The following is a 20,655-nucleotide window of genomic DNA, read 5'->3' as shown; positions in this document are numbered from 1 at the left end:
GATCAAAGTAAAAATAATAAAGTCATATTTGAACAATATTTTGACTTTATTTTGTTGACTTACATAATTAACAATTATGTAAGTATGTAAACATGTTGGCCCATCTTCACTGTAACTAATTAAAAAAATAAGAAAAAGAATCTTATTCAATTCAAAATTATTTTTTAGTTTAAATTGTTTTCATTATTTTTGTTTAAGTTTAAAAATAAGTAAAAAAAAGACAAAACAACTTTTTTGTATTTTTAATTATCCAGTTTTAGTTTTTTAAAAGTTTAAAAATGATATAAAAACAAAAATGTGAGATTAAAAGTTATTTTTTTCAGTTTTCTAAAAAACGTTTCAAAGTAATTTAAAAAAAAACTTTCATGAGATTTGAAATTATCTCTCAATTTATTTTATTTTTTTTAGTTTCAAAACTAATTTTTCAACAAACTTTGTGGCCCTAATGTAGCTCTGTAGCTGGCCTGTCATATCTGCCAGCTTTATGGCCTTCTGCAGGTTTTACTGCTGCAGCTTTCTGAAGCTCGTTACATGGTGTCTTCATCAGTTTCTCTTTTCGCTTCCCCTCTGCGATCAAAGTTCAGGCGCATTTCGCCACAGCTGCAGCTTCCTGCAGCCACATGACCCAGAATAATCCAGATTATGGTTTTGTTACCAGAGGAAAAAGAAACCAGATGAAGAAATGGAAACTAGAAGCAGGGATGAATTGGCTGTGGAGTCTCTGCAGAATGATGGACTTCAGGTGGGATGGGAGATGACCTTTGACCCCTGATGGGCAGCAGCGGTCACTGTGTGAACTGCCAGAGCAGGAAGAATCTGGCAGATTGGTTCTTCCTTCCTGGTGAAGCATCACAGGTTTCATCACTTCTGCTTTGTGGTTTCATTTTTAGTGGCTTAAAGCAGCAGAAGAGAAATCCTGACTGACCCACTGCCTTCGGTTTCGATCCTGTTTCAGACGATGCTGACGCCATAGGAAGGCTGGAGAAGCAGAAGGGCATTATGGGGGAAATGAACACCAATAGTTTGGCTTGTTTGGCCCATCAGAGCAAAACATGCAGATTCATTTTACAAAGAAATATTTTCACCGTATTATTCATTCATTTGTAACTGTTATGATTTCAAGCTAGTTGTTTTGCTTGCTAAGTAAATATGTAGTTTGCCCATAGAAGTAAGGATCCTAAAAGGAATATTTTCCCAAAGGGGAACATTTAGATTGGATAAATAAAATAGTTTTAAATCAAGGATCTGAAAACAGTTCATTAAAAAACCATCACAGGTTTTCTGGGTCATAAATGTGTTTGAAACTAAACTGGTAACGTCGCAGTGAAGCCAGAGTTTCATTTTCTCTGGACCCGTTCTGCATGTTTGAAAGCCTCTGGGACCGGGAAAACAAATGAGCTCAGCAGAACCTCCATCTGACCCACTGAAGTCATGTGAGACCGGCTCGGAACCGCCGGGCCGGGTCCAGAAGCAGGAGGCTTAATAACCTGACAGACAAATCTGTATTGATAAAAAGCAGAAGACGCCGTTCTTCTGGGTCAGCCCGCAGAACATTTCAGGTCCAGTTTCTGACCTGAACAGAACCTGAACGTCGCAGCGGGTCAACCAGAACTTTCCCTTCCCTCATTTCCGGTGGAACCGCGATCCGGCTAACCCACCAACAGCTAAAGACGGGCTCGTTTTTCAAACTCATGTTTTCACCAGGTTACTCATTTAAGTCGGTTTCAAACTTACATTTTAGTTCGCAACGGAAATATTTAGTTTTAAGCCAGATATTTAGCTCCAAAGTACATTAGGCCAGCAAGCTAAATATTTAACTTGTAGCAAAATATTTTTGCTAACAAGCTAAATACTTAGCTAGCAAGCCAAATATTTTATTTGAGCTGGTTAAATATTTAGTTTGAAGCTAATTTGTTGTTGTTTTTTTGCTTGAAAGCTAAACATTTAACTCATATTTAGCTAGTTAAATATTTAGCTTGCCAACAAAACTGATATTCATCAAAGGACGATAAGGTGAAAGAATGACTGATCCATGTTTTCCTCTTGTGACAGGCTAAAAGAACCAAATTATTAATCTTTGTGTAACTTAATCGGCGCCTGCTGTACGGTCGGGTTTTTATGTGTTGACAAACAAAGCAACAGAAAACTTCGCAGCTGATCCGAAACCAGAACTTTTCTCTCGACTCTGATTTTTTATTCAGCAGATTGAAGAGAAACAAAATTCAGTTTCTTTTATAAAAAGGTAAATTTATTAAATTAGTTACAGAATCTGACCCGACAGCAGAGGAAGAACCCAGGCAGAACAGAACTGACGAGGCGTTCAGATGGTGAAATGTCTACATTCAGTCAGATTTCCCACGCTCTCCCCACACCCTGAACGCCTCTCAGTTTCCTCCTTTCTTCTTCTTCTTCACCTCCTCCTCTCCTGCTGCTGGTTTCCTCTTGGTCGCCTCTTCCTCCTCCTCCACCCGCTCCATCCTGTCCCACACCTCGTCCTCCTCCTCCTCCTTCACCTGAGGCTCCGCCCCCTCCGTGGCCCCGCCCCCCGGCCCGGCCTGCAGTTCCCGGCTGGCCAGCAGGAGGCAGGTGAGCCGCGACTTGAGGTACACGCGATGCAGCGGCCGCCGATCCTCCAGGCTGTGGACCCGCAGGAAGCGGTCCAGGCCGCAGGACGCCACCAGCGGCTGGGAGGCGTGGCACTGCAGGGCGCGCACGCCGCCCGCCGCGCCCTTCAGGCGCCCGCGGACCAGCCCCTTCCTGAGGTCCAGCACCGCCACGTCGCCCTGCGTGTTGCCCACCACCACGGCGCCGCCGCCGGCCGTCAACGCCAGCGCCGTCAGCGGATACTCGCCGAACTCCGCCTCCAGGACGGGCCGCCGCTGGGGGGTCGCCGGGTCAAACACGTGAACCTGAGAACGACAGGATGCGTCAGCTGACATCACTTCCTGTTCCGACCCAACAGCGCCGCTGCTGGAACCCTCACACTTATGGAGGTTTGTTTTTATTTTAATAACATTTACAGAACATCATGAACGATAAATCCAAACCACATGTGGGGGAAATTGAGGAGAATGAATGAACCCCATTTAAAAGGTGTTTGGCCTTTACTGTCAGGCATTTTGCTGGACAAAAGTCAATATCAATAATTATTGATTCGTTTTTAGTTTGTTTCGCCTGTTTTTCTCTCTTTTCCATCTCAACTATTGTTTTTTTTACTTTTCTCCGCCTCGCCCGGCTGCATCTCCTGTGATGAATTACTTGGTTTCTTTTGTTTCTGGGTCACCGTCCTCAAGCGTCCTGACTTTGACACAAACTTTATCGGTTGGTTCTTTCTGGAACTGTAGCAACACTTCCTGTATGAACGTCCACCGTTGCGCTCAGGGCACAATCTTGCCTTTCTTACTGATTTTTCTAAACATTCGATCTTTTTTCTCCTAGTCAATGACGTTGTTAAATATTTCTCCAGCAGTTGGACAATGTCTGATGAATTGTGTCTTATGATGAACAGAAAACTCAGTGCAGACGATATTCGGCTCCCAGCAGGAACCCGTCTCGCTGCCTTCAGGCCGTCTTCACGGCCTTCATCTCCCAGAATGCTGTGCTGTTCCGGAGTTTATAAAAATGATTGAATATTCCATCAGGCATGTCATCTATTGATGCGCGTCTATCACTCTATCACGATACACACTGTTATTAATTTATCGTCCAGCTCCAACACATAATGACAAAATATCAAAAATTCAAACTGAGACAGCTTATACCTCCAAACGTATTCAATTTAGATAATACATTTTGAATAAAGGAATGGGAAATGTATACAAAAGTGGTAGTAAAGATATCTTGATATTTTACATGCAAATCTATTTTAACATCTGAAGAGAAAATGAGCTAATTGAGAAAATAAAAGACGAGGGAAGAACAGTGATGAATGTAAATAATGTAAGAGTTTAAGATTCACTCTGAAAGGAAAATAAAAAGTTTTCTGGCATTAGAAGATAAATGTTTTAGCAATAAAGAGAATAAACATATTTTGTTTAAATGCAATCCAAATGGGGGAAGTTTGCAAAATTTGTAACAAGATTATTATTAACTGTATTTAATTAACTTTGAGTCCAATGTGTTTATTTTATCTCAAGTTTTATATCAGAGGAAGAGAACATGTTAATATTTATGCATTTAGAGCGAAACCTGATATTAATCCAGCTGCTCTGGCGCCCTCGCGTGGAAACGCGCGGTAACTGCAGCTGCCCCACCACCTTTGACCCAGTTCAGCCCAGTTCACCAACTGGCTCATTTTAATCTTTGATACTGAAATGGAGCCACAAAAGAAAACAGGAAAATGTAGAGAAACTAAATTAAAGACTTTGGTTGTTTTTTGTTTGATGGTTTCAGGATCTGAGCAGATCAGTCCTGCTGCTGACCAACCTGAGGACAAAACATTTAATGTTATTTCACTCGTACTAAAGTAGAACTTCACTTTGTCCTCAATAATCCTCATTTTAATTATTCCTCTTCTTGGAAAATTACAACTTTACTTTCATATTTTATTTGTATTGTTTTGACTTTATTCTGGTATTATGAAATTATTCTTGTGTTATCAAGTTTGTTTATGTACTATCACATTTTTTTCTCACATTGCTACCAAGTTATTTTTAATTTTACGACTCGTGTTATTACGGCTTTATTCCTGAATTATGAAGACAATCTTTATTCTGCTCATTTTAAAACTTAATTATTACAACTTTAATCTTATAATTCAGATTTTTTTTGTATTCTTAACCTGGTTCCAATATTACATCTTAATCATTAAACAATCACTGTAGAAAGTTCTGGACCTGTCCAAAGTGTGGATCAGAACATCCAGAACTCAGCTGGACCTTAAACTGGTGTAACTGGTGTTATAATCGGTTTAATCTCTGATTTTTGTAGATATTTATTATTTTAATGTCAGTAGTTATAATCACTTGTTGTTCTAACAGTTTAATGAGTAAAGAATGAAAGATTCAAAGCAGATTTGATCCTTTCTGCCTCCAGCTGGTTCACCTGAGCAGCTGCTCCACGTCTCCACTTTGTTTACATTAACAAGTGACGTCGTGCGGACGTCACCAGCAGACTGAGCAGTCTGCTTCACAGGTGTAAAAACTGATGTAACCTAAGACAGGTGAGACAACCGGAAGCAGTTACCTGATGGTACCCCGTGCAGGTGACCACCTTGTCGGAGTCCGGGATGAAGCCGATGTCTCTGACCCAGTGCGGCCTCCGTAGATCCAGCCAGTCGTCCCGCAGGTTCTTCGCGGTGAACAGCGGCTTCTCAGGCCGCTCCAGGTCCCAGATCTTCAGCCCGTTCTCCTTCCCGCCCGTCGCCACCCGGTTCGGGTCCACCGGGCTCTGCCGCATCCGGCACACGCTGCTGCCCGCGTCCAGCTCGGCCACCGGCCCGCTGCCGTCCTCCCGCCACACCCGCAGTTTACCGCACTCCGCGCAGGTGATGATGGCGGAACCCCGCAGTGAGGCCAGTCCGCTGAAGCAGCCCTCCTGCGGGTCTCCGCAGCTCCGGGCCTCGGTGAAGATGCCCTTCTCGGTGCTGAAGGTCCGCACGGTTCCGTCCGCGCAGCCCAGCAGCAGCTCGCTCTCCGCCGGGTCGGCCCAGCACAGCGCGCGCACCTCCTGGTCGCGGGTCAGCGTGCGCGTGTTGGAGAAGTTAAAGGCCTGCTTCCGGTCCAAACTGACCCCCTTCAGGATCCCGGTCTCGGACCCGAGCCACACGGAACACAGTCTACTGCGCTCCTCCATCACAGCGGGCTGACACCAGCCGGAACCCGAACAGAACCAGAATCTAACTGAACGCACGTGGAGCTGCTGAGGCGACGAGAAAATACGTCACTATGTTGTGTTCTTCTTCTTCTTGCTTTGTTTTACGGTGGTGCATTGCAACTGTGATGGCGCCCTACCGCCACCTACCAAACTGGAGATAAACACTTAAAACCTCATAATGTGAAATCAAATTAATTATTCAACTTTGTATTAACAAACTAAATTCTACGACGGCAAGTTACGGCCAACTTAGATAGAAACCACAGAGTAAATTTCCACAAAAAAAAAAAAAAATACGATTATTATCAGAAATGTTCTAGAAAAAAACAGATATTTCTGAGCTTGAAAAGTCTAAAACTTGCTATAAAAAATTTAGAAATTTTGAGATTAATTCCTAAAATTTCCTTGAAAAAAACATTACATTTTCTGAGTTTCAAAAGTCGACTTTGAAAACTGGAAACCTTTCCAGAAATATTCTGAGATTCATCTCAAAATTTCTGAGTTTCTTGGTGGAAATTTGCTAATTTTTTATGTCTACAATGGCCTTTAGACACAATCATAAACTTATCTCTTTTAAGTTTGTATTTTTCAAAAATAACTTAATCTGACCTTCACTTTAAATCTTATCAATTGTAAATTTAATATTTATTTATTTTATTTATTTATTTTTTTTGGAACTGATTAATAATTAATAATTGGGAAAACATCAACACGAATTTAAAAAATGTGAAAAACAGTTGTTGTTTTTTTCACTGCTTCTCCTCCAGGTCTATAGGTGGCGGAACGACACATTAATGCTTGTTTGCGGTTCACCATGAAGCACCAAAAGAACAGAACTAAATTACGTAATCCATCACACATGCGCAGATGGTGGTAGTTCCGCCATTTTGGTTCTCGGTGTGCTAACGGCAGCTAGCTTCTGGTGTATGTGCGTTTTGTTTACTCTTCTCTGTTGGGTTTTCGGTTTCCCTCCAGCTGCGGTACTAAAAACCAGTAAAGCGGTACCAGTCCGTCCAATAAGGTCGGAACCGGAGTCTGTCTTCGTCTGAGAGATGGACGGAGGAGAGGAGGAATTTATGTCCGGTAAATGCGCTTTGTTTCCCGGCTGACAAACTAAGAGCTCGCCCATAAAACGCTTTTCGTTTTCGGTGTTTTCCGGGGTTCATCCCGGTTCCTCAGTATCGGTCCTGAAGTTTGGACCCGGTTCTACGTTCAGTTAGCTGCTCCGGTTCTGATGGAGCTTGGTTTCACTAAATCAGCGGTTCATGTCTGAAATCTGCTGCTCAGCAGAGCCTGGGTCATTCTGGAAGGAGATCCGTTCACATCTTGGCTGACCTCTGACCTCTAGCCCACAGCATCACTGACTGTGAGGCTCCAGCCATGATTGTTTCTCCTCAGGCCACTAAGATCGTGTTTAGATCTGTTCAGCTGTTGGTTCTAGCTGATCTTCTCTTTCGTTTCTCTTCTGTTGTCAACAGAAGAGTTTGATTCAAATTCAGAAATGCTTTATTGATTCCAAAGGAAAATTAAAAGCTGCTGTAACTCATTTAATTCAAGGTTCTTCAAAAAGTTATTGTTGATGCTGATTGCTGTTGGGAGGAAGGATCTCCTGTAGCAGTCTGTATTACAGCTAATTTGAGGAAGTTTCTAACTGAAGATACTTTGTTGTTGATCCATGAATCATTTGGACAGGAAAATCTCCTGAACTCTTGAAACGTTGGTTTGTGCTGCAGATTTAATCAGCGGTAAACTTCAGTCGGTAAACTTCAGGTCTTCAGAGAGTTGAACATCTAATCAGACCAGATTCTTTCAGAATGTCTCATTATTGTTGTGATGAAGGAGCATCATCCTTGGCTCTCTCTGAGTGGAGCTGCTGTTTCTGGAACATGTGAAGTTTTAATCTCTGAGTTTGTTTGATGCTGAAGATTTTTTCTTCCGTTTGTCTCCAGACGATGGGGGCGGGACTCCGGTTCAGGATGAGCATCCTCAATCCGACGGCGAGGAGATGAGGAGCGACGGCCGGCAGTCGGAGGTCAGAACCGGTGATTAGTTATGAGTTATTAATGTCCTGGTTGATTCCAACCAGGGAACCAGATGCGTTTCCAGTGCGTTTTTTTAATGCACATTTTGAAATATTACATTAGAATAAGTTGATGGTAATTCAAAATAACTTCAGCCATTTTGCAAAACAAAGTTGTTGTTTTTTTAACCTCACATGAGGCAGTTTTTGGCTTTTCTGAGAAAAAGTTAATGCGCTAAAATGGAGATAGAAACACATCTGCTGAATAAGTTCTGACGAAGCGAACGCTCCCAGACGCTGGTGGGTCTGTCAGACTAGAACCTCCATCTCTACTTCCTGTTTATTCCAGCCATGCGTAACGTCAGCATCTAATGACAACAAAGTGCAGAAAATGCAGTAATGATAAAACGTAAGTGGAGAGTAGTAGGAGAAAGTAGTGCAGTCTGAGCTTGACCTGCTGGCTGATTCTTCTTCTGCTGTTTAATGTCGGTTGGTGCGTTGACGTTCTGCTCTCTGCAGGACGACGGCAGCAACGACGAAGACGCTGCCATTGCCATGGAAACGGGCGGGGCAGCCAACAGCTCGGACGCAGAGGACCGGCGCCGGGCCGACAGCGACTCAGAGGACGAGGCTCCCAGGGGCCGCCGAGACAAGAGCGACTCGGAGGCGGAGCCTCATCGGCCTGGTGACAGCGAAGATGAAGACTCTCCGGCAAAACACAGGGCAAGCGCGTCGGATGAGGAAGAGGAGGAATCGCCAACGAAGAGACGGCCGAGCGGCTCAGAGGACGAGGCGTCGTCTCCGGTCAAACGGGGAGCGTCCGACAACGAGGAAGAGGAGGAGGACGTGTCGTCCCCCGCCAAGCGCCGAGGAAGCAGCTCTGAGCTGGAGGACGCCCCCGGAGGAGATGGCGCCCGCAGCGACTCCGACAACGAAGAGGACAAACCGGCGCCAGCGTCGCCTCCACGGCAACACTCAGACAGTGACTCTGACACAGAGCCGCCCGCCAGACGCCAGGCGGCGCCGATGGACTCTGACGAGGAAGATGAGGGTAAACAGGAGGAAGAGGAAGGGGCCGGGGAAGGGAGGTGGAAGGGTGTGATGCAATCCGACAGTGAGGATGAGGAAGACGAGGGGCAGAGGAAGAAGGCTACAACAGGAAGTGATGAAGAGCAGCACGAGGAAGAGAAGAAGCAACAGAGAGATGACAGCGAGGAAGAGGACGACAAACCAGGTAGAGACATCAGAGCCAGAACTGATCTAAAGGGGTTTATCACATCCCACATCATCATGCTGCCACCACTATGCTGCATAGACTTCCTGTCCTTCGGTCCAATCAGCTCCGTCTCTGTCATACATTCCACATGAGCTCAAAACCAGATTTATTTACAGATTTTACTCTTCAGGTTCTTCAGCCATCAGATTGGAGCGAAGTGTTTCAGGAAGCCTGGATCATTCTGGGCTTCTTTAGAAATATGGACGCTAACATTAGCATGTTTAGCATTCAAATGCTACATAGGATAGCATAGCTTCACTATTAGGCTAACTCCTTTTAGCACAACTTGAACCCAACAGTAGTCTTCCAGTGTGTTTATTTATATACATATATAAATATGTGTGTATGCGTGTGTGTATACAATTACTGGTTCTGGACCATCTGAATCGGGTTTCTGTGGTGGTTCTGAGGTTCTCTTTATGCGTTTCTGCAGTGAAGAGGAAGAAGGCCATCTTGTCTGACAGTGAAGACGAGGATGAAGAGAAGGAAGACAAACCAGGTGAGTCAGCCTGATGTTCTGTTCTGACCCGGTTCATTATCCCAGAGCTCTAGAACCGATCCAGTCATTTCATCTGTCCACTTCCTCGTGTCTCAGCGGCAAAGAGGAGCCGGGCGGTTTCCGACGACGACGAGAACTCGGGCAGCGGCGACGGCTCAGTCGGCCCGGATCGAAGCCTGGCGGCCAAGCTGAGGGAGCTTGGGTCAGACAGCGGCAGCGACGAAGAGGAGCGGTCCAAACCCACGGCGGTAAAGAAGGACGAGAAGGCGCTATTCGGCAGCGACAGCGACTCCGGCGAGGACGACGAAGAGGAGTGAGTTTGACCACTGACTCCTGCTGGCAGGAAGCGGAACTGCAGCTGACCCAGAGTTAAATGTGTTGCAGGAAAATGATCGCAGACATTTTCGGAGAGTCTGGAGATGAGGAAGAGGAGGAGTTCACAGTAAGTTACCGCTGTTGGAGCTGGAACCAATCGGGAATCGGCTCCTCTTCATCCTCCTCTTCCTCCTGCAGGGCTTCAACCAGGAGGAGCTGGAGGCTGCCAGCAAGCAGCCGAAGCAGCAGCAGAAAGCGGCCGATGAGTCCGACTCCGACGAAGGAGTGGACCGCAGTGGCCAGGAGTAGGTGTCCCCATAAGGTGGCCGGTGCTGCGTGGACCCAGCAGGGTGCTAAACCTCTGTGTGTGTGTGTGTGTGTGTGTGTGTGTGTGTGTGTGTGTGTGTGTGTGTGTGTGTGTGTGTGTGTGTGTGTGTGTGTGCTCAGCACCAGCTTCATGTCTGACTTTGACATCATGCTAGCCAAAAGGAAAGCCATGAACAGCCGGAAGAGGAGGCACCGAGACGGAGGAACATTCATCAGCGATGCCGACGATGTCGTGAGCGCCATGATCATTAAGATGAACGAGGCCGCAGAGGTTAGCCTTTCACAATAAAAGCCTGGCAGGTTTAGTTTCGTCTGCCATCCTTTCACAATAAAAGCCGAGCTGCTGACTCCTGTTTGTTGACCAGGAGGACCGGACTCTGAACAGCCAGAAGAAGCCGGCGCTGAAGAAGCTCACGCTGCTGCCGCAGGTCGTCATGCACCTCAAGAAGTGAGTTTCTGTCCGCTCCGTTTGGACCTCAGAACCAGAACTGACCCAGTCCAGTCTGACGACCGTCCTCTCTGTCCATCAGGCAGGATCTGAAGGAGACGTTCATTGACAGCGGCGTGATGTCGGCCATCAAGGAGTGGATCAGCCCTCTGCCCGACAAATCGCTGCCAGCGCTGCGGATCAGAGAGGAGCTGCTGCGGATCCTGCAAGAGGTAGGAGGGGCTGGGATATTATATGTTATTATAATTAAAAATAACAAAAACCGAGAAAATATTTTTAACTGAAATAAATAAAAATGGGAAAACTAACTGGATCTATATCATTCATTTATAAAACTGAAACGTACTGAAATTTTAGATGTATCCATCAGTTTTTCATTTTATGATTCTGTTTATTAGCCTTTCAAACTGATGTGAATTCAGCAGTTTCTGTCTGCATATTACGGCGCTCCATGGTCATCCTTATGCAAAACGTTGGCAAAATGGCGACGGCAACAGTTGGGAGAAAACTCCCGTCAGTGGTTGTTCAACAATAATTGAATACATGTTTTGGAAGCTGTCTTCTGAGTATTCATTATCAGGCTTGTCACGACAATTAATTGCACCAGAAATTATTGCGATAAACGGTAATATTGTTGCTTGAGGCCACTGTTGACTAATTTCATGAAAATAACATAACAATGCAAATACACCCTCAAAGACCACTAAAATAATTTCTAAAGACCACTTGGCACTGGAAGTGGGGACGGACTGGGGACAGACTGAACGTCTTCTGGACCCCAGTAACGTCCCGTTGTCCTCCTGCAGCTCCCCAACGTCAGCCAGGAGACGCTGAAGCACAGCGGGATCGGACGGGCCGTCATGTTCCTCTACAAGCATCCCAAAGAATCCCGGGCCAACAAAGACCTGGCGCTGAAGCTCATCAGTAAGACCTGACCCGGTTCTGGTCCAGCTGCAGGAAGTCCAGACGTTCCTGACATGTTTCTGGTCCGTTTCCTTCCAGACGAATGGTCGCGGCCGATCTTCGGTCTGACGTCCAATTACAAGGGAATGACGAGGGAAGAGCGGCAGCAGAGGGATTTGGACCAGCAGACGCCTCAGAGACGCCGGCTCAGGTAGCAACAGAAATAAGATTCAAACTTTGACTAAACCAGATCGCTTTGAGGCTTTTTCAAGGTCTCCATCACTCACACACACACACACACATCTCTGACTGGCAGTAGCAGGTAGTCGACTCTGACAGGTAGTCACATGATGTGACAGGAGGTTCTGGTTTCAGCTGGTCAGATGTTTTTAATGGGAAACCCAGCGAGGTAAATCTGTCCTTCTTGTGTGTTTGAGTGTGTACTTGTACTTGTTTAGCTATCGTATGAGGACCTACTTAAATAACCAAAACTGTGAGGACATGTGTATTTGTGAGGACATTTTGCCATTTTCACACAATGTAGAAACATAATTTATGGGTTAGGAGTTTGATGAATTTAAAGTTTGAGTTTTAGATATCCAAAATAACATAACAGAAACAACAAATTGAATTATGAAGTCTCACTCGGTTTGTTTTTACGAAACGGTCACGGAGAGTACCACATCTTTCTCCAGATGTTGCACTTTCCATCCAAAAGTTTTTAGCTATTTGATATTCTTTGTAATTATTTTATGTATAAAATAATACATAAAAGCATAGGGAAACAGGAACGTGTGTGTGTGTGTGTGTTTCTTCCTCTCATCCATCTCTCCTCCTCGTCCTCGTCCTCCTTCCTCCCTCAGTGAGCCTCAGAAGGTGGAGAGGGCGCAGGAACCCGACGTCTTCTCTCCACCGACCAGGTCCAGTCCCAGAGATGCTGCATGTTTGCGCTGCGTGTGTTTCTGCTGCAGCTCCTCTGTGCAGCTGCAGCCTGAAGATGAATGTTAGTGATGCCGCAGAACTTGAGGAGATCCAGAAGCCATAAAATAAGGAATGTTTGTGTTGAGAGAGATGGATGATCAGGCGGCACTCTGGATTTACAGCCTGTAATAATTAAGATGAACAGTCTGTAGCTGTAGACAGCAGGGGGCGCTGCTGCACAGAGGGGCTGACTCAATCTGATCTTAACCTTCTGGCCTTCTGGCAGGAACATGCTCAGCAGTTAGAAACCTCAGAGTGTGAAGCTCAGTGACACTAAAACGTGATGCAGAGTTTCTGCTGCAGGCCGATCGGATCGGAACCGGCTCCAGGTTCTGATGGCTTCACTAACCTGCAGTGAGGTGAAGCCTGCTGATAACAGCATGGAGCTTTAGGAGGAAGCCCTGATGTGGCGGCTTGAATCTGAATATTACAGCAGAGCTTGTGTTTGTGTTGGTCTGCAGCTCTGGAGGTCAGACGCCCCGCAGAGACCTGGAGAAGCAGCTCACCGGGGAGGAAAAGTCAGTTCATCACTATTTACTTTTATCATGCAATTTTTACCATAAATATAATTATGAAATATTTTTTAGGAATTGTATGTTATCTACATTGTTTAATATTTTGTTTTGTTACAAATTGTTTTTAAAATTTTTATTAAAATTTTTATTGGTGAAATTTTAGGGGCAGGGTGGGGGGTTATATATTTTTAAGACTTTTATTTTAAAATCTTTTAATATTGATGTTAATTATAATATATTTATTTATAGATATAATTTTTTTATTTTGTTTTTTATTGTAATTAATCTTATTATTTTTAGGTATTTTATAGTGTTTTTATTCATGTAATTTTTAAGGAATTTTGTTTTATATTTAAATTCATTTAATAAGTCTTTTTGATTTTGTTGTAAAATTCTTTTCTATTTTGAAATGTATTTTATACATTTTTCATTTTATTAAATTTACTGAGGTTTTTGTTTTAATTTTTTTCACTTTTTATAATTTATAAATCTTCTCATTTAGATGTATTTAATTTGAATATAATTGAATTTACTCATTTCAAACAGATTGTAACCAATCAGTCAGATTTTTTTTAAAGTTGACGTGAACCTTATCGATGTTTCTGACCTGCAGAGCTCTGCGACCCGGTGATCCCGGGTTCTGCGCCCGGGCTCGGGTGCCGATGCCCTCCAACAAGGACTATGTGGTCCGACCCAAATGGAACGTGGAGGGGGATTCAAGCAGGGTGAGTTTCCGTTTAAAAAGCATTTATTCTGGATCATTTTGAAAAAACAATGTTCACTAAAAGTTTTAGAAATTAAAAGGCAAATTTGAGTAAAAGTATAACCTTTCTCTCAGTGACTGTTATTTAATGGTCATTACCAAAAACTTCATGTTTTATTCAAATACTGTTTTTGAAAAGAAAAAAATTAAAATATGAACACTTCATATTAAAGTTGGAAAATACATTTTAATTGTAAGTTATTACAGTTTCTGTTGCTGCAGACACCAGATTGATTCTGGCATTAAATTTATATTAGACAAAATTAATTTTTTTTTATTAATTTTTTTATATTTTTTGCATTTTGGGTTAAGATTGTTTTTATTTTTTTGTCTTTACTTTAATTCAAAATCATTCATCTGGTTGAGGAATATAATTTTAGTTTGAATAAAACAATCACTTCATCTCTAAAGGATACAAACAGTTGAGGGTAAAAATTAGATCTGGAACTTCTCTTTAATTGTTTAAACTGTTTGCTTATGTACTTTGTAGAAATTTACATAAAATAGATTATACCATTAAAATCAAAATAAAACCCGTCACTGAAGGACAGAACCTCGTGAAGCAGAGACGACACCTCACCTACGGGTTGTTACGATGTGACTCAGGTGAGGTGTGCTGCTGAGCTCTGATTGGTCCTCTGTAGAGCGGCTATAAGAAAGCCATCAGCCTGCTGGAGAAGCACAAGCGGCGCTTTGCCGAGCAGAGGAAGCTGCGGCGGCCGCAGGGAGCCGTGAAGATCAGCATAGAGGGGAACAGGATGCCGCTGTAGCTGCGGCTGCTCGCCTGCAGGGGGCAGTAAGTCCGTCTGCATGGTGTGGAGCGCAGCGGCTACGTAGAACTAATCGGGTCGATGAGTGAAGTTTCAACCACTTCAGGGCTGGTTGGTCTGACTGCTGGTTGTGCTTCAATTAGAGCTGAGCTGATTCCACTAACAGAAGCTGCTGGTTCTGATCCGATCAGAACTCCAGACACATGGTTCCTACACACAATCAGTCTTTGTTTCAAGGAGGCCGCTGTCTGGAAGCTGCTGGTATGTTCAGATGCTGATTGGGGAAAAGTTCCACATTTGGACACCTTGAATCTGCTGTAGCTGCCATGCCAGGCCACTAGATGGAGCTGTGATTTTAGCATGTCATTGAAACCCTCATGTGCTTTTGACCCTCAACTTCCATCTCCCTGAGAAACCAGCAACCCGTCTCTAATGAACCAATGTTAATATAACAAGTTGTGTTAAACTGAACACATTAAGCAGCTCGCAGTGCGATGCTAGCCGCTGTTGGTTTTGTTTTTTTGCTCATGCATGAACAAACCAAACCCAGCAGCTGTCCGTTCTGTACGTGTGTGCTTTCACACCTCCTGGGGTGACGCGCCCAAAACGATCCACTCTGAAACCAGGTTTCATAAATCACCAGAGTCAGAGAGTCCAATCACTGGAGACATGAATACGAGCGGTTGGATCACAACTAAATGTTACGGTTTTACTGAAGAGCGGATAAACGGGGCAGTTGTCTTTCTGTCATTCTCTTTTTTTCCTCTTTCTTTTTATTCACTGTCTTCATTCTTTCCATGTTTCCGTCTTCTGGTCTTTCTTTCTGTTAACTTTCTACCTGTCTTTTTATCTATCTTCCTGCCTTTCTGTCTTTCTCTCATTCTTTTTTCCTTCTTTGTTTTGTTTGTTCTTTCTTTCTATTTTCTTTTTCTTTCGGTCTCGATGTTTGCATCCAAATTTTAGGCCAAGTCGAGTTTATAGTGAATTTACAGATGGATAACTGTAAATTTGGGAAAATCTGGAACTTTTCCCTGAAAACTGTGTAGGAACCCTGTTCAGAGCTATGGTGATGCTCTTATTTTGAAAGCTAAGCTTGTTGCTTCCTGTCTTTCTCTTGCAGGGGCCGGTGAAGAAGGGTTTGTCCCGGGTCGATAAACAGATGCGTAGGTTTGCGGACATCCGGCGGCTGACGAAGACTGGTCACGCTGTGAAGATCAGCGTGGAAGGAAACCGGATGCCACTCTGATCCAGTCTCAGTCTTTAGTTTTTTTAGGATTTCTTCTTTGTGGTTTTGTTTTAAGGTGGTTTTCCTGAACCATCTCAGCCCTCCCTCCTCAGGTCCAGCTCTGCCTCTCTAAGGGCTTCTTAACGAATGTGATTATCTGCTGTAAACTTTTCTGCTCTCTGAACAAATTCAATAAACTCTCCATCATGACGTCTCCAGCCGTCCGTTTTTCATCTGTTGGCTGTTAGCTTTAGCAGCTGGCAAACCGTCAGGAACTGTAACACCTTTTAAACCTGAAACTGTTTCAATATCAGCCAAAGTTGAACTAGTTTGGGTTGTTAGCCATTAGCAACGCCTGATTCAGTCTTTTAGCCTTCATTTAGAGTAACTGAAACTTTTACAGGCTTTGTGCTTTTATTTAATATATTAAATACAATAAAGCAAGCATTTTGAAAGAGCGTGACTCAAATCTTGTTTCTGAAACTGAGAGAACATTTGTCCAACCAAGCCTAAATGAATTTTGTCCATTTTTGCCACGTGATTTTTTATTTTATTTTTTGCACAAAAATCGCTTTTGGAAAAAGATGAAACAGGTCAGTATTTTTAAGAAGGTGATGATTTAAAAACTGGATGTGCAAAATCCTTTTCAATGTTTGGTCGACAAATAACCCAAACGGATGACTCTTTACTTTTTGTCTTAATTATGTACATTTAAACACAGGCAGAGAAAAAACATTTGAAAATCCTTTTCAATTTTAACAGGAAGGTTTTTAAAATGAGGAAAACTGGATTATAGCTCCAGCCAAGCATCAACCGAACTGATGTAACCAATAGGAAAACTCAAGTGCAGTACCACCGTTCAACCCAAGGAGGGCAGAACTGAGACAGATTTAGGCCACTATTGCAGAAGTAAGCAAATCTACATAATTCAAACATTTGGACTAAAACACAAATAATTTAGACAGTTTAAATGCAAAACAAGTTGATTTTCGGTTTAGTTACTCTTTAAAGACGTGATAAAGTTTAAAATGCTATGCAGTGTGACTTTCAGTTTATACAGTTTACATTTCTGAATTTCACATGGTGGTGACAAGATACAGAAAATCATCTTTTCATCGTATATTTTAAAATAAATGGAGTAAAAATTATTGTTTCTCAGAGAATAGAAGACTATGTGAAAACTGTTTCAAATAAAAGTTAAACATCCATTAATGTGGTTTTCTACTTTTTCAGATGACACTTCTGAATTTACATACATTTTTACTTTATTTGATAAGAGAAAATAAAAAAAATCTGTCAAGAATTGTTTGGCAGATTTAACATCGCCTGGTGAACAAACAAGCTTCGTCGTTGTAGTGTAAACCGGCTCCAGCCTCCCATCGGTGTGTTTCTGTGTTGCAGCAGAAATGCGTCCTGCTGCGCGGCTGCAGCACAAAAAAGAGACTTGAGCAGAAAGCTCCAGTCTGTCGGACGTTTCGCTTCCAGTCAGGTGACCAGTCGTCGTGGCTCAGCAGGGGGGTGGCTGATATTTATGCAGAGACTCGACTGAAGAGAGATGACAATGGATTCCTGATTAAAATTAGTTTTGTTGACATTTATTACTGAATAGACACAGTCATGTGCAGTTCCTCACCTGTCCAGATGAGGGTGTCCTCGCTATCCTCGAGTTGTCGGTAGACGGCTCATTCCGACTCGGTCGATGGGAGGCGGATTGCTTCGTCGCCGTGGCGACTCCGCCACCTTGCTGGGAAGAAAATACGGGCGTCAAGACAAGTGGAAGGAGAAACTTCCTTCACCTGCCGGTGGTTCTGTTGAATTCACCTGGGAAAGGTGAGTCCTACCTCTGCTTCTTCTTGCCCTGTCTGGTTTCCATGGAGCCCATGGACAGCCGGTCCAGCGGGGCGTTGTTCCCAGGGAAACTCCTCTTCCTCTGGGGCTCGGTCACGTCATTCTCCATCATCATCAGGTCGTCTGTTCGGAGGAGTTTGGCGCTGAGCTCCAGTCTGGGCTTCATCCTTCCTGGATGGCGCCACAGGACGGCCAGCGTCCTCAGCCCGGGCCGGTCTATGTGCTGGAAAAGGGTTGATTAAATTAAAAGGAACAACAACTGTTTAGCTTGAAACCTTTCTTTTGAACTAGCAGAGAAGAAATAAAACCGACATGACAGAAAAAGTTTATTTTCTACTGAATTAATTCGGGTTGAATAACAATTTAAATTTCCAGAGGATCAAATGGAATAGAGTATGTCCTAAAAAAATAAAATGTCCAAGTAGTTTACGGTCTGAATATAAATAATCTGCTTTGAGTTTCTGAGGATCAATATTTTCCTGCAGAGTCTAACTAATAGGTTGCAACTAAATAATCTTCCCTCTGAAAAGTTCCTGATTAATGTGGATTGAGGGACAGCAAGAGGCAGAGAACATCAGAAAATCCCCGGCTGCTGTTTGCAAACACAGAAATTAACAGCAAAATAACTGGTTATTAAGTTAGTAATACACCATGTAATTAATTCATTTATAAATGTCACAGTTACAAAATAAACATTTAATTATCAAGATATATTTAGTTAGCAGGGCTAAAGGATATACAGAAAATGGATGGATGGATTTAGTTAGCAAAATAAATATTGATCTTTAGATTAAAGCTGGATATGTAGTTACACTAAGTATGTAGTTATAAGTTTAAATTTTAGTTTCCACCTAAATATTTGGCTGGGAAGCTAAATGTTGAATGTAGATGCTAAATATTTAACTTCAAATTAAATATGTAGGTATGTACAAGCTAACTATTTTGAAGCTAAATATTTAATTAGCAAACTACATATTTAGCTTGCTAATTGAATAGTTAGTTAAAAACCTAAATTTTATATTGGAGGGTTGGGGGGGTTAAGGATGGAAAAAGCCTCCAGCTCCTCCTGAAAGGCTTTGGTTTTGTGGTAGTGTGAGTTAGCTTCTGACCACCTCTCTGCCTGTTCGTCTTTACAGACTCCAGCAGGTCTGGTATAAAATAGACTGACGAGAAAACAGATTTCTGCTTTTCTTCCTGCTGCTTCACACCATCTGATATCAGCACCCAGGAGGAGCTGCTTGCTTTGGCCCCCAGGAGGAGCCGACCTGCCGATCTTCTGTCTTATCGGTCAATTAAACGCACTTTATGGAAAATGTGGCTTTCCAAATACTAAAGTGAGGATGAGCCACACTAAGAGATACTGAGACAATTTTTACAGTCCTATTTGAGAATCTGTTTGAGTTTATTTCACTTTTTGAAGATTTTTCTGATTCATGAAAATATGCCTTCCTTATGGGGACCAGCTGGTTTGTGAGGACATTTACATTTTCAGGATTTGATTATATTTTATGGCACTTAATAACAGATATTATGCATTGTGGAGGCATTTTCACATGTCAAGAAATGTTTTTGCTTGACAAACCTGTGTTATGCTTTTTGTACTTATTTGAACCTTTCCATGGCATTTCTACATCATTTTAAAAATCTCTATAATTTAAAGACATAAACATAAAATACAGATTAAAAAGATCTGTATATCAGTAAATTTAAACAGGTATGTTATTTATTTTTAGTTGTGGATGCACAAGATGTTGCCTGTACATCAGATTTATGGATGGCAACGTCCCAGCTCTATGTATGCATCTATTTCCCCATCTGTCTGCTTTATATTTTTTAATCAAGGGCATCACTGGTTTCTTTTAAATGTTCTACCAACATAATGACAAGTGAAATCTTATGTCTTAATTGAAACATTACAGGTCTTTTTTGAAGGATACCTTACAGACCTCTCAGTGTGTACAACAGTATTGGTTTAGCTGCCTAGAAATGTCTGATAAGTTCAGCGCACCACTGCCTTTTCATGGTTCACCTATTAACAGATTATTCTGTGAAACGTCTGTTTGTGGATAATTTTAGAGGATATCTAAAATTTTAGCCATAAAATTAACCTTGGGAAGGTGAGATTCCTCGGTGCAATTCTGCTGACCTGCTAATGGAACTGCCAACCCCCTGGTTGGAGGATGAACCCTGTACTAACGCCCTGATTCTAATGTTTCAGACACTAACTTGAGGTTAGTTTGGTTTAGTTCTGGTTCCTCTTTTAGAAATGTGTGTTTCTGTGTCTTGACCTGAGCCGGCTGCTGTTGGACTCCAAGGACGTTGCATTGCAGGATGATGGGCAGCAGGCAGAAGATCAGACGATGGCTGCGGAGCCGCATCTGAACACAGCAACGAATCACAGCAGAAAGCTGACAACTAAACTCTGAGCTCAGTTAAGAAACTGATTTTAAAAAATAGAAGCTGTACAGCTGAACATGGTTATGGCAATAAAACTAAATAAAATAAAAACTTAAGAAAAAATAACATTTTACCCACAAGAACAACAGACCAAAGACTTAATTAACCCAAACAAACTTTAAAATTTATCTTCTCTGCAGATGAAGTAAAAATATTTCAGCCTCACAGCATTCTGAATAATTATATTATTATTCAGAACCTAAACGCAGGAGAGAGAACAAATCTCTGCTTTAAAACATCCTCTGATTAAAACCTGAGCTAACCTTCCCTTCATGGTTTCAAACACAGCTGGCTCCCACAGACAGCGGGACACTTTTAGCTCAAACTTATTGTCCAGCAACATCTTCTAATTTTAGCACTTTCCATTCCTGCAAATAAACGCCTTTTGAGCGTCACTTACACACTCGCTGATGCGCGCGCTGCTGCATTCCCTCCATCACACACCCGGATAAAAAACACACACACACACACACACACACACACACACACACACA

General features: G+C 42.8%; 3 protein-coding genes and 1 long non-coding RNA gene across 9 annotated transcripts in view; 2 read left to right on the top strand and 2 right to left on the bottom strand.

Moving 5' to 3' along the window:
- Nucleotides 1-2,226: 2,226 nt before the first annotated feature.
- Nucleotides 2,227-6,141, bottom strand: wdr74 (WD repeat domain 74). Its single transcript, XM_015057214.1, has 2 exons — nucleotides 5,185-6,141; nucleotides 2,227-2,909 (listed from the first exon to the last, which is right to left on the bottom strand). Exons 1-2 carry the CDS (start codon nucleotides 5,791-5,793, stop codon nucleotides 2,385-2,387), a joined length of 1,134 nt encoding a protein of 377 aa, XP_014912700.1. The 5' UTR covers nucleotides 5,794-6,141; the 3' UTR covers nucleotides 2,227-2,384.
- Nucleotides 2,859-3,953, top strand: LOC106962663 (uncharacterized). Its single transcript, XR_001428027.1, has 2 exons — nucleotides 2,859-2,947; nucleotides 2,994-3,953. It is a non-coding gene; the product is annotated as an uncharacterized LOC106962663 (long non-coding RNA).
- A 434-nt stretch (nucleotides 6,142-6,575) lies between the features above and the next one.
- iws1 (interacts with SUPT6H, CTD assembly factor 1) lies at nucleotides 6,576-16,070 on the top strand. Of its 6 annotated transcripts, XM_015057209.1 has the most exons (17): nucleotides 6,576-6,897; nucleotides 7,764-7,846; nucleotides 8,354-9,068; nucleotides 9,544-9,609; nucleotides 9,706-9,922; nucleotides 9,994-10,051; nucleotides 10,123-10,229; nucleotides 10,372-10,522; nucleotides 10,617-10,699; nucleotides 10,782-10,911; nucleotides 11,506-11,623; nucleotides 11,702-11,813; nucleotides 12,466-12,522; nucleotides 13,045-13,101; nucleotides 13,712-13,823; nucleotides 14,506-14,657; nucleotides 15,752-15,838. In XM_015057209.1, the coding sequence occupies exons 1-16, from the start codon at nucleotides 6,867-6,869 to the stop codon at nucleotides 14,629-14,631; spliced, it is 2,223 nt and encodes a 740-aa protein (XP_014912695.1). In that variant the 5' UTR covers nucleotides 6,576-6,866; the 3' UTR covers nucleotides 14,632-14,657; nucleotides 15,752-15,838. The 6 variants fall into 6 exon arrangements, with proteins under 6 accessions (XP_014912695.1, XP_014912698.1, XP_014912696.1 ...); XM_015057210.1 differs by lacking the exon at nucleotides 14,506-14,657 and having other exon boundaries at nucleotides 6,580-6,897; nucleotides 9,709-9,922; nucleotides 15,752-16,070; XM_015057208.1 differs by lacking the exon at nucleotides 14,506-14,657 and having other exon boundaries at nucleotides 6,582-6,897; nucleotides 15,752-16,070.
- A 513-nt stretch (nucleotides 16,071-16,583) lies between these two features.
- Nucleotides 16,584-20,655, bottom strand: part of ostn (osteocrin) — an 8,876-nt gene continuing 4,804 nt past the window's right edge. Inside the window, exons 2-5 of the mRNA XM_015057200.1 lie at nucleotides 19,993-20,082; nucleotides 17,698-17,927; nucleotides 17,490-17,600; nucleotides 16,584-17,425 (exon numbers count right to left, since the gene is read on the bottom strand). Coding sequence (XP_014912686.1) covers nucleotides 17,513-17,600; nucleotides 17,698-17,927; nucleotides 19,993-20,082 — 408 coding nt within the window. The 3' untranslated portion in view covers nucleotides 16,584-17,425; nucleotides 17,490-17,512. The remainder of the gene's footprint in view (nucleotides 17,426-17,489; nucleotides 17,601-17,697; nucleotides 17,928-19,992; nucleotides 20,083-20,655) is intronic.

This window comes from Poecilia latipinna, unplaced genomic scaffold (genome assembly GCF_001443285.1).
Source record: "Poecilia latipinna isolate Pla-1442-1.1 unplaced genomic scaffold, P_latipinna-1.0 Scaffold1444, whole genome shotgun sequence".
Lineage (NCBI taxonomy): Eukaryota > Metazoa > Chordata > Actinopteri > Cyprinodontiformes > Poeciliidae > Poecilia > Poecilia latipinna.
Note: the sequence above shows the minus strand (reverse complement) of the source record. Positions and strands in the feature narration are given on the sequence as shown.